This window comes from Pseudopodoces humilis, chromosome 8 (genome assembly GCF_049639895.1).
Source record: "Pseudopodoces humilis isolate 2021_Gansu_Grassland_sample_001 chromosome 8, ASM4963989v1, whole genome shotgun sequence".
NCBI lineage: Eukaryota > Metazoa > Chordata > Aves > Passeriformes > Paridae > Pseudopodoces > Pseudopodoces humilis.
The window spans coordinates 8,710,575-8,722,474 of NC_142207.1; the positions used below are offsets into that span (position 1 = coordinate 8,710,575).

The 11,900-nt window shown below is 47.2% G+C and overlaps 1 protein-coding gene across 2 annotated transcripts; it reads left to right on the forward strand.

Moving 5' to 3' along the window:
* The first annotated feature begins 397 nt into the window (after window positions 1-397).
* Window positions 398-11,291, forward strand: MARCO (macrophage receptor with collagenous structure). 2 transcript variants are annotated; one of them, XM_088058912.1, is made up of 15 exons: window positions 398-646; window positions 2,601-2,702; window positions 3,090-3,326; window positions 3,707-3,742; window positions 4,646-4,681; window positions 5,034-5,141; window positions 6,403-6,510; window positions 6,610-6,654; window positions 7,199-7,297; window positions 7,390-7,443; window positions 7,942-7,986; window positions 8,130-8,237; window positions 9,543-9,584; window positions 9,913-10,089; window positions 10,401-11,291. In XM_088058912.1, exons 1-15 carry the CDS (start codon window positions 475-477, stop codon window positions 10,529-10,531), a joined length of 1,500 nt encoding a protein of 499 aa, XP_087915038.1. In that variant the 5' UTR covers window positions 398-474; the 3' UTR covers window positions 10,532-11,291. The 2 variants fall into 2 exon arrangements, with proteins under 2 accessions (XP_087915038.1, XP_014104717.1); XM_014249242.2 differs by lacking the exon at window positions 398-646 and adding an exon at window positions 1,355-1,549.
* Window positions 11,292-11,900: the final 609 nt, after the last annotated feature.

An 11,900-nucleotide genomic window follows, 5' to 3' on the forward strand; every position in this document is an offset into this window, starting at 1 on the left:
AGAGTAGGCTGCTCCAGGCTTGTGCAGAGTGGTCAGTTGAACCACCAGAACCTTCAGAAATGGGCTGGATATGAGCCCTTACTCCGGTGAGGGGGTGATCCCATGATGGAAGAGGATGCACAGGCTTTTACTGTGGCTCATCTGATCGGTGGTAACCTCTCGAGCCTCCCTAATTCAAGGGGATATCTGAGACCTTCACAAGGAAGCAAATTATCCCAATTACTACACAGAGTGTAGCAGAATGTTTAAAAATGGAGGATTCCTCTTCCTCCCTCCTGGGGACAAACCAGGTCACAGCTGCATAAGCACATTTGAAAGGAGAACACAGAAGTGGATTCAAAAATCCCCACATATCTATGGTTTAAGGCTTTCAGAGATTTGTACATCAGGTGCAGAACAGAGGGCTTCACTCTGCACTGTCAGGGTGTGAATCTCCAGCTCACCCCTACCTTTAGATGTGCCACTCCTCATTCCATGGCCGAGCAAAGCACCGAGGACCCAGGGATGAACACAGACCTGCAGCCCAGGACCAAAGCATGTGACAGTGACTGCCTTGCACCTCAGAGAGAGCAGGAGGTGGTGGTGGCAGCGTGGGTGCAGAGGGCTCTGCCCAGATCCTACCAACGGCTCCTGCCTGCAGGCTTGGGTGAGTCACTTTGCTTTGCAAATGCAAAATCAAACCCAGCGCAAATTGAGATGTCCAAATGTCAAATGCCAGGGAGGAGTTTGGCAGGGTGAGAGCAAAGAAATGGTAAAGAGGTAGGAATCATGTCCATGGGTGTGAAGAACTCGTCAGGTAGGAAGCAGGAGCTTGAGAGACCTTGTCAAGGAGGCTGCAAGTGTCTCTTCTTCATATCATCCCAAACCCGTTTGGGATTCAGCATTCCCCATCCCACCATCATTCACTTGTCTTACAACTCCTCCTGATTCTTTGCCTCCTTGCACTTGAGTCACACACAGTGACTGAGCTGTCACCTTGGTGCACATTACTGTGTGTTTCACTGTGACAGAGTCCTCAGCCTCCCCTCCCAGGAGAGGGATTGCCAAGCTAACATTGAACATGGAATCTTCTTGGCTACCTGAGGAAGTTTACTCGTGTCCATCCTAACTTAGGATGTTGGAGTTTTGGGGTTGCCTAACTCCACCACAATGCAGAGATGTTGAACAACTCCAGGTTGAAGCCCTTTCAGGATCCTGCCCAAGGTTCCCTGGAATCCAAGTGAGCACACGAGAGCAGCTTAGCATCTTAGCTGCGGGATTTTTTGAGGAACTGTTCAAATTACCACATCAGACTTCTCAGTAGTCTATAAAAGCTGAGCAGTTAGGAAATGCATATCAGAGAGCATATCAAATCAGGAGCTAGAGAGGAAGTACCTCCAGTTCTTTATTGTCCACCATCTGACAAGGCTTTAGCTTAACCACAAGAAATTTGTCATGAAATTTAAAGACAAATATGGGGAAGATGGAAATTCAAGTGATATGAACTCTTTCAGTCTTTCAGAAAAGATTGGGTTTGTCTCACCTGCTACTACAACCTTTCAGATAAGTGGTAAGATTTCTTTTTATTCAGTGGAATTATATGGATTTTATCTGGTCTAAAACAACACAGAAAAATGAAATATTGCATATTAAATACTTTTTGCAGTGATTTTGTTAGTAAATTAACTGCCATTTAAAAGTAGAATTATGTCAAACGACCCTTTCTAGCCAAAAGCTGATGCTGAGCATCAGAAAAAAATTAGTTATTTTCCTGTCTTAGAAAATGTCCAATTTTCTTGAGTAAGACTTTCATGCATAATAGTTAAGATACTAAAATCACCAGACTCAATAAAAGAATGTAAGTTTATGAATTTTTAGCTGAATATAAAAGCTTCATTGCTGACTAAGCCATTCTATTGTAAAACCAATTAAAATATTGTACTATTCTAAAACTAAGACTTTAAATTCCTGATTACATTACTTTGAGAAAAAAGAAAAGCCTCTATTGAGTGTAACTCACTGAATGTCTGATGTAGTTACCAATGCTTCTGAAATGCTTCTTGCTTTTTTCCCCCTGAAGGCCAAAATTCAACAAAGCCATTTATTTCTTTTATACTTGCTGGTAATGATTGATTTTACATCTTATGACTTGTTTCAATTTGTTCTGCACTTCAGCTTACTATTGATTTTTCGTTTATTTTGATGCATACATGCATCACTTTTGGAATCACACATATGCAGTGCTCTGGATGGAGAGGGAATTGCTTTGAGCAGCACTCCGAACAGCAGCCTGGGACAGCCAAAAGCATTGGGAACGGGGAGTTTATTGATGCAGAAAGGGGATAATCACCACATTCACACTGTTACAGTCTGGATTAAGTCTTGCTGGAAGTGAGCTGGTTAAATTAGCTGAGGAAAAGATGGCCAAGCAGACTGCAGAGCAAAGCATGGAGCGGAGGAAGGCATCCTGCCTTGCTGGCAGGATGAGCACTCTCACAGAGGCACCTTGCTGCTCCACACTGCTGGAAAGCGCTGTGGCCGGACCTGAAAAGGCTGCAAACAAGCAGAGCTGTAGGGGAGAAATGTGGGGGAGTGTCTGCCCTTCATCTCTCGGTTTTTAGAGCCTGGGAGCCAGAAAAAGGCATCCACATGTTGTGTTCGGACAGCCCTCAGCATCTACCTGCTGCTGCTGACGGCCGGCCAGGGACTGCTGATGTACAAAGGTAATGCTGCAACCTCACCATGGGCTTGGCATCAAAAGAGAGCTTTGCTGGGTGCTCCTGGGGGCACGGGCAAGCAGGAATGAGCACACAGATCTGAGCCCTCTGAGGGGGCACAGAGGCTCCTCCGCACACCGCCAGGCAAAGCAGCCACTGCAGGGAACGATTTGCACACCCTGTGTGTGTGCTTTGCATTTGCAAAAGCACTCCCAGCTGCACTCCTGGCTGCAGCAAGCACTGGCACATGAAAACCACCTCCCTGGGTCAGACAGAGGTGGTCTTTATCCCCCAGTGTCCCCCCCAGTTGCTGAGGAACTGCTCTGCCAAACAACCATTTCCTAGCCAGACCGGGCAGTGAACATTCATTACATGGGCTTTTTGTTTCCTCAGTATTTAAGATGCAGGGACAGATATTGAAACTTCAAGAGCAAAATGCCTCCTATACAGAAGAGATTCAGGAGAGCCTCTTTGGCCAAAAATCGGCCTTGTTGAAAAGCTCTGCTGGGAAGGACTTTCTCATGAGACATGAAGAAAGCTGGAGGAGAAGCTTAGAAGAGGAAATCACCATCATTAAAAGCAACAATGCAAACCTGATGATGAGGATGAAGAACATCACCGTGATTGCAGGTATGGCTCTCCATGCTGGCTCTGCAGCAGGGGCACCTGGCTCCTCTGCATCACCAGCAGTTTAGATGATCCAATAACTAGGGCAAGATTTAATCTTCCTCTCAGTTATTGATGTCCTTGTGCCCAGGACTGGAGTCAGCTCCAGACCAGGGAGCACCTATAGGAGCTGGAGCACTGCCTTGTGCAAACCCTCAGATCCCCTGCAGCTGTACATGTAGCTCTGGGCTCCTCTCCCCTCCTGTGACTTGTAGATTTGGACTCTAGGTGCCCTCCAAAAGGGTGGTGTCTCCAGCCCACACCTCAAGCCTGTCAATCCCATACTGCAGTGTTCCTCACTGACTGCTGACTACTGAAAAATACCCATTAAATATTTATTTCAGGGCCTCCTGGACGCAAAGGAGATCCTGGTCTACCAGGTATGTTGGTAAATAAGCCACAACTTCTCCTATTTTTCTCTTCTTCTTTATTTCATCAAAGAGACCTTAAGTGAGGATTTGGGATTTCAGCCTCCAGACCTTACCCAGTGTGCAGACACCCATGCCCTGGTGATGAGGAGACCTGCTGTACCTTGTCACTGATCCTCCAGGAGCCTTGGCTAGCCCACAGAGTGCTCCCACAGAGGACAATGCCCACCCTGTCCTAGGAAAACATTGCCACAGACTCGGGAATGAACTGGCTGCAAGTTCTGCCCTCCACCACCATGCACGAGCTGCTGCCCTGGGTACCTGGGGTTTGGGTAGAACCTGCCACAGGAGGTACACATCTCCAGACTGTGAGGGTGCAGCAAGTCCTGATCTAACACTGGCTCCACTTTGAGCAGAGGTTGGAGCAGGCAACAGTTTCTATAATCCTGCGATGATGATCTAAGATGCAACCCTTTTTAGGTCAGGCCTGTAACTCATCCATCCCTACTTCTTGGCCACAATGATGAGATTTTCTGAAGGAAAAAAAAAAGTTAAAAATTGTGTTTTCATATCTTCCTGGCTTTACTTACGACATTGAAACAGCACCTCCTGCCAAGCAGTGTTATTACACATCAGAGCCCCATCGTTCAGTGCGTTTCCATGAAAGATCTCCCCAATAGTCCCCATGAGCTGGGCTTGGCAGGAAGACAAGCTGGCCCCTGCCCAGCTGAGCACTCAGCTGAACTCCAAGGACTTTGCTCAAATGGTTGTGCTGGTCCCTGCCAGCTGAAGATTGGCCTCACTGGTGACTGAAATTGTGTGAGCGAAGGATGATTAAAAAATGTGTCTCTTCTTCTTAGCCATTACTGTGAATAGATGATGTGTGTCAGCTGATATATGTATTTTACATCCCAGGGTTACAGGGACCACCAGGGACAAAGGGAGACCAAGGTAAGGCTTTTCTGGCACCTGAATTACTTCTGTGGATGAACATAAAGTGGCTTTATGGATGATTTTATGAGCAATCTTGTCCTCAGCCAAGGTGTAAGTGAGTAAGAATGTCATTGGAGCTGAAGGAAATAGGCCTATGTAAAGATAATGTGAACAAAAACAAAACTTAGCTGGAAAAAAGTCTTATTTTAAAAGTCAGTGTACAACAGTCACAGTGGGCCTATTTCCCACCTCAAGTGCACAGAGAGTGGAGTTTGGCTCATGCTCACAGCTGTGGGGGGGGGTCCTGCTGCTGGCATTCACTGGACATGGCACCCCATGAAGCATCAGAAAAATGGTGCTGTCCTTGCAGGTGTACATGGACCCAAGGGTGAGAAGGGGAGCAAAGGAACTCCTGGTCCTGCTGGCCCAAGTGGTGGTCCAGGAGTGAAAGGAGAAAAAGGAGAGCTGGGGCTTGCAGGTAAGACTTCTTCACTGTCTCAGCATTTTTAATGTTCTCACACATATTCATTTTTAAACTCAGGAAGTCTTCATAGGTTAGTATTCAGAAAAATCCAAGCAGCCCCAAGGATGGTTTGCCAGTCAGTGAGGGAGCTGGATAAACTGGACATTTGATCTGATCTGAAGGGGTTTAATTGCATGTCATGCTTCAGCAAATCTCCCAAAGGAGGGCTGGGAGAAGGGGCCATGCAAAATGTTGATTCTGCACCACAGAAGTCTCTTTACAGAGTGACCTTTGTCTAATGAAAGCCACAGATATTCAGTTATCAGCCTATCCTAGATTAAAGCAGTGATGTTTGCAGTGGGATTTCCATGGTATAAAATAATGCAATATAATTTAAATGCACAAGCATGTGGATGTTAGTCCTCATTTTAGTAGAACCTCTTTCTGAGAGCTTTACATCTTACATAAGCCTGGCTTTTTACACCTGATGTAGAAGAGTTATGCAAAGTGTTTCCCCCACGTGACACACGTTATGGATAGCTGTTACTCAGTGGTCTCCCATGGGCTGGAAGCAGGAGAGGAAAAGAAAGCAGGTGATGAGTGTGGTGCAGAGCAGTGAGGACAGTTGGACAGGTTGATAAGAGCCCCCTCAGGTCTTCCATCAGATCCTGAATGCCCCAATGCTCTCATTAGCACAAGATACTCCAGAAGAGAAGAGTGACTGTAGGAGGAATACCGAAAGGCAAGGACTTTGGGATAATTCTGGAGCAGAACGATGAAGGAGATGTAAGTCTTCACATGAGACACCTTCAAGTAATTCTGCTCTTTTGGAGCATGCTGATCACCTGTTCAGAGAAGAGAAGGTTAAGAGGAGGTGACAGAACTCTCTGGAAGTGCAGGAGTGGAATGTGCTGCCCTGTATCTCCACAGCATCTAGCAGAAGGGAAGCATTCAGACCACAGTAAGGGATGCTTAACTACATTCCAGCAGCAGGGATAGTTTTGGAATAGATTGGAGAGCTGTCATGGCACCACTAAAAGCCTTTAACAGCAGGCCAGACAAACATCTGGCCAGAGAGGCTGACAGAGCCAGAGGTGGATCAGACAGACCAGCTCTGTCCTCCTACAGCTTTATGGTGACAATGTCACTGAATGGTCAGTGCAGGTGTGAGGCCAAACCATGCTACTGGTGTGGCCAGGCAGAGGTGCTCCACAGGCTGCAGAGACAACAAATCTGGTTTTTAAAATTTACACATGTGTGCTGTGCTGTTTGATAGGTCCCCAAGGACAGAAAGGTGACATGGGCATGAAGGGAGACCCCGGGAGCCAGGGACCCATGGGTCCTAAGGGACAGAATGGACTCCCAGGACTGCCAGGTCTCAATGGTAAGTGCAGAGGACACTGTGACACACAGGGTGCAGGGCCACCCCAGCTGAGGGGCTGGGCTAAGCCTCATTAGCACTGATGCCAGGATGTCATTACAGGTAGCTCGGGGAATCCTGGACCTCCTGGGCCAAAAGGAGAGGCAGGTAAGCAGTACAGAAGGTGCAAGTTCTTGTGGAGGCATAACACTGATCTCCTTCATATGGTGTTTCACGACAAGGAAAACTGCAGCTGGTCTAGACCCCAGCATGGGTGAGAGAAGATGATGGTTAGATGAAGAAACTATGCCAACTTTTCTGTGTCATCCAATCTCATCCAGCAGCCTTGGCTGTCTCATCTGGGTCCCACTCCCTGTGCAGGAGGCTGAGAGGGGAGGAAGCGTGCCCTCCTTCCTGACGTGTGTGCACACACAAGGACAGAAATTGTCTGCTCTTTTAGGGAAGAACTTGTGCATTTCAAGGGTGGCACTCAGCCAGGACCTGGTTCCATGCAGCCTTTCACTCCAGATCATCCCTCACTGCATTGCTAAGATTAGCACTGCCAGGATTACAATTTGGGGACAGCCAGTGCTTGTTTTGCCTTCATAGGCTCAACTCAGTGCGCAAGGGCTGGTGATAGAGCTGTCTGTCTTTTTATCTCCTTCATGTGCTGTGTTGCATTTCATTTGTGCCGCTTTCACTCAACCTCAAGGTGCAACTGGACCACATGGACCTCCTGGAAGCCCTGGCCTTGAAGGCAGACCTGGTCAGAAAGGGGAGAAGGGGGAGCAGGGCCCCAAAGGTAGCCCAGGTACAGCCCTGCTCAAACCTATAACTCACTGACCTACTCTGGCCTCACTTTGTGTGGTGGGTTCACCCTTACTGATCTCTTTTCGATTTCAGGAGCACAAGGCATTGCTGGACCCAAGGGTGAACAGGGAGGACAAGGAATAGCAGGTAAAGGAGAATAAAACAGGTTTTGGGTCAACAACATACATCATGCAGACACCAGGAAGGGAACTACACCACCAAGAGGAGATCTCTTGAGTCTTCTTGGACCCTCAATGCATGCCAGGATGCCATGGTGGGCTGACTGCTCACCAGAGGGTTGTTTCTGCCATCTGTAATATGCACGAGAGGGTGATGGTGCCTAAATTTTTGTATAAATTGAAAATGCACAAAGAAGCAGTTTAAGATGAACTTCAGAAGAAGATGTTTTTCCACTGCTTGTATTTTCTTTTTGGACATGTTCTGCACTGAGTAAGATGTGAAATAAGACACCTGTTTCAAGTAGTGAAATATAAATATAAATATAAAATTCAGAACTATAAATACAGTGTAGACACCAAAACTAGATGAGTTGAAATCAATTGCAAATATTAGTTTGCATAAACTCTTATAAATGTATAAGCATCAGTTTTATAAATGTTTGTTTGTTTGTTTTGATGATCTCAGGACCTCCAGGGCAAAAGGGAGCAAAGGGAGACCAGGGCCTACCAGGTAAACTCTTAGAGCATGATTTATTCTGATGATGCAAAGAACATTAGGTGCCACATGCCACTGTTCTGCATCAGTGTGAAATGTTTGTCATGTCCTTTCCCTGGGAAGGGACAAAGGCAATGGCTTTTTTGCTTTCCACCCAGGTGCCCCAGGCCCAGTTGGTCAAAAAGGAGCCAAGGGGGATTATGGCACTCGGGGTCTGAAAGGAGAGCCAGGACTAAAAGGAGCCAAGGGAGACACTGGATTAACTGGTAAGGCTCTTTGCCACAGGGTCTGTGGCGCTGATGGCACGTTTGGATTTGGGACTGTAGATCACAGACCACCACAAGCTGCTCTGGGGTGTGTTTTCAGAGGTGATTTGCAGGAACTCAACAGCCAGAGGAACATGCAGGGTGTCACTGTACACCCTGGGAGGTGTGCTAAAAGACATGCAAGTACACAGATGCATTAGATTCTCTCAAATCCCTGATTTCACAGAAAACATGTTCCTCTTTGCTTTGTTCAGAGCCATCAGAGACACCCTATCCCTGGGATAAATCCCATGTAAACACAGCACTCAGGAACATGGAATAGTGAAGCTATTGGAAACACCTAGCAGTGATGCTATTTAAATACACCTTGCTAACTGTAGGACACAAAAGTTGTTCAAAAGGGCCAACACTACAGCTACTCTTCATCCTTAATCCCCCTCCCTTCCAATCACAGACTGCTTCAAAAATACATAAGACCTGTAGTACAAAAAAAAACCAACAAACAAACAGTTGTTATAACAGGCTGTGGGAAGCAAACAGTGCTCCAGATGCCTTTGTTCATTTAATTGTTCACACAGAATAGTACAAGAATCCTCAGAAATTAAATAAGATTCTAGATTCTATGATGATCACTATGATCACATCCATGATGATCACTAGATTCTACGTGGGGCTTCTCCATGCACTCCTCCTCTGGAGCTTTGCATCTGGAAGATGGAAAAAGTGTAACTGGACTGGTCCCAAGCCAAAGACTGCCCTCTGGGTGAATCTCATCTCCTGGTCCCCAGAAGGAGACAGCAATCAGTGGTTTCTGGAGGTAGCTTTGGAGGAAAGAGCTCACTGGGTTTTTTCAAACACCCCTGCCCTCAAGACCAAGATGCTCCACAGAAATGTGGAGGACTGCTGAGAGCACCTTTCTGCTCTCCCTGGAGATCAAATCCCAGGATGTAGGTCTTCCTGACAGTACTTTGGGAGATACCATGCCTGTTTCTGGAGATCCTGAAGTCTACCAGAAATGTCATTTTACAGGTAACAGTGGGAATGAGATACATTTCCCACAAGTGAGTGAATATATGGGATTTTGAAAGTGGCTCTTTTCTTGGGTCACACACTGGGAATATTTCCCTGTATGTTATCCTACTTTTCCTGTCATGTTCCTTTTACATACCCTTAGTCACTTCAGGATGTTCATTTTCTACAAGGGGAGCCTGCACATCTCTAACACATGCAAGTATTCAGAACTAGATAATAACCAGATTTTTCCACAAGCAACTGTCAAATGTTCGCTTTTCTAATTTGGAACAGGTTCCATGGGAATGAAAGGCAGCAAAGGTGAAAAAGGAGAAGGTACTGGACTTTTACTTTTTCTCTCATTTGCCTCCTGGTATCAGAGCTACCTGAGATCAGGACCAAAATACCCCTCTGCTCACACTGGTTAACCCACAGCACAACTAACAGAGCCGAGGAGTCTGTGCTCTGAGCTGCAGCCTGGTGTCTCCAAATGCAGGGGGGGCTCTTGAATTGTTTGGATTTGAGCTACCTGTAACCTCTGGTCCCACCCTGGAGAGGGGAACATCCCTCTGGTTTGGGTGGTCACTGCTTCTGTCTGTCAGTGTCTTTTTCCTTACGCCTGCATGATCCATAGAGTCATTTTTTTTCTCCTCTGAACTGTCAGTTGGCATGAGTAATTTTGTACGAATCGTGGGAGGAGACAGGAGGGGCCGAGTGGAAATCTTCCACAAGGGGACCTGGGGAACAATATGTGACGATGGCTGGACCACCCGAGAGGCCGGCGTCGTCTGCCGAATGCTGGGATTCAACCGCGCCGTCACTTCCTTCACAGCATCACCAGGTGAGCCCACAACAGCTTTGCACCTCCCCAGGCCTGGCTCAGTGGTTACACACACCCAGAAAGCACCACAGCAAGGTCACCCACACGAGGTGATCTCCTCAACAGAGCAGGCTTGGATGCTTGGATCCCTCTTGGGATGAGGCAGCTGCATGTCAAGTGCTGCTTGAGCTTGATTTCCAACAAGCCAACCACGCAACCCAACACACACCCACTATCTACTGGGCCCTCTGTAGCAAAAAAAACCCACAACAAAACATATTCCTTTTTCTCCCATCCAACAGTTTTTTGTTTGTTTGTTTAATCTTCATAAGGTACCGGGCAAATTTGGCTTGACGACGTAAGTTGCAAGGGGAGTGAAATTACAATTACGGATTGTAGCAAGCGCGACTGGGGTTCACATAACTGCAACCACAACGAGGATGCTGGGGTGGAGTGTGTTTGATGGGACACTGAGTCTCTGCTGGGAGCTGCTGCTGCCTCTGCTCTCCATGGAGCTTTCCCTCATCACCCACACCCAATTTCATCAGGCTGTACTTTTGTGCCTCTTCAGCAGGTCATAGAAATATTGACAAAAAGAAAGTTGAATTTTTCACAGATCAATAACAGTTGCAAGACCCACAGGTAACCTGAAACATCCCAGCTGTCACAAAACAATTGGAGCTCAGGCACATGAGCCAGGTCACAGCTTTTCCAGCTACCTGACATCAGCCCATCTGCAGGAGCTCACAAGTGTGTGACCTCCAAGTCCACAGGGGAGGGGATGGTCCACGTTGGTTTAGTGCAGCAGGAGAACAGGATCAGTGTGCAGAAACCTGCACTGGCTGCAGTTGAACTGGCTAGTCCATCTTCATCATGGTACAGTTGTGAACTTGAGCTTAAACCCCCCAGGGAAGTGCAATCACCCAAGAGAGCAGATGCTCAGAAATCACTGGGTGATCTCTCTGGCATGCAAATATAAATATTCTTCAGAAACAATGTTGATCACACATTAAAGTGCAAAAACCTGGGATCCAGGTGCTACCTTGGTTTAGCACAGCATTTGTTTTTGACCTTAGCTAAGTCCCTTGCCTTCTCTGTCAGCGTTTCCTAAGCTGTCTCCAGGAGCAGCACCCCTTGCTTATCTGGTGTATAAAGCTAAGATTTTTATGCCTTTAGAAATTAGATGCTCCAGTAAAGCAAATTAGTGACAAATAAAGAATATAGCAAAGCATGAATAAGCTATTGATTGTTATTAAATATAAATAAATAAATAAATAAATAAATAAATTTAAATAAATAAACACATGGTCGAATAGATTTAAAAAAAAAAAAAATATTCACACACACCTGTAGATATTAGGGAGAAAACATTGAACTGGGCTTTCTTGGATCCCATGTGACTGATGCAATTTTCGTTCAGTAAGTAAAGGTCTCCCTGCAAGGACACACATCCCGACGGGATGCCACGAGTGGGACTGCGGGATGAGCGGCGGGCAGGGCTCCAGGACCCGTCAGCCGCCTGCGGGCATCCCTCCCCATCCCTGCCGCGGGGATAAGCGCTTATCTCAATGCCCCTTGCCGGCACTAAGGGGAGCTCAAGGGCCGCCAAGCCGCTGCGGGAGAGCCGCGGCACCGGGCCGGCCCGGAGGCTGCCCCTGCCCCGCTGCCTTCTCCCACGGAGAACCGGGCATCCTTCTGTGCATCCCTGTCTGCTCCGCTCCCGTCAGAGCCCGCCCGGAGCGCGGTGTCCAGCTCGGAGAGCCCGGCACAGGAAGGACAGCGAGCTGCTGGAGGGGGCTGCGAAGATGCTCCGAGGGATGGAGCGCCTCTCC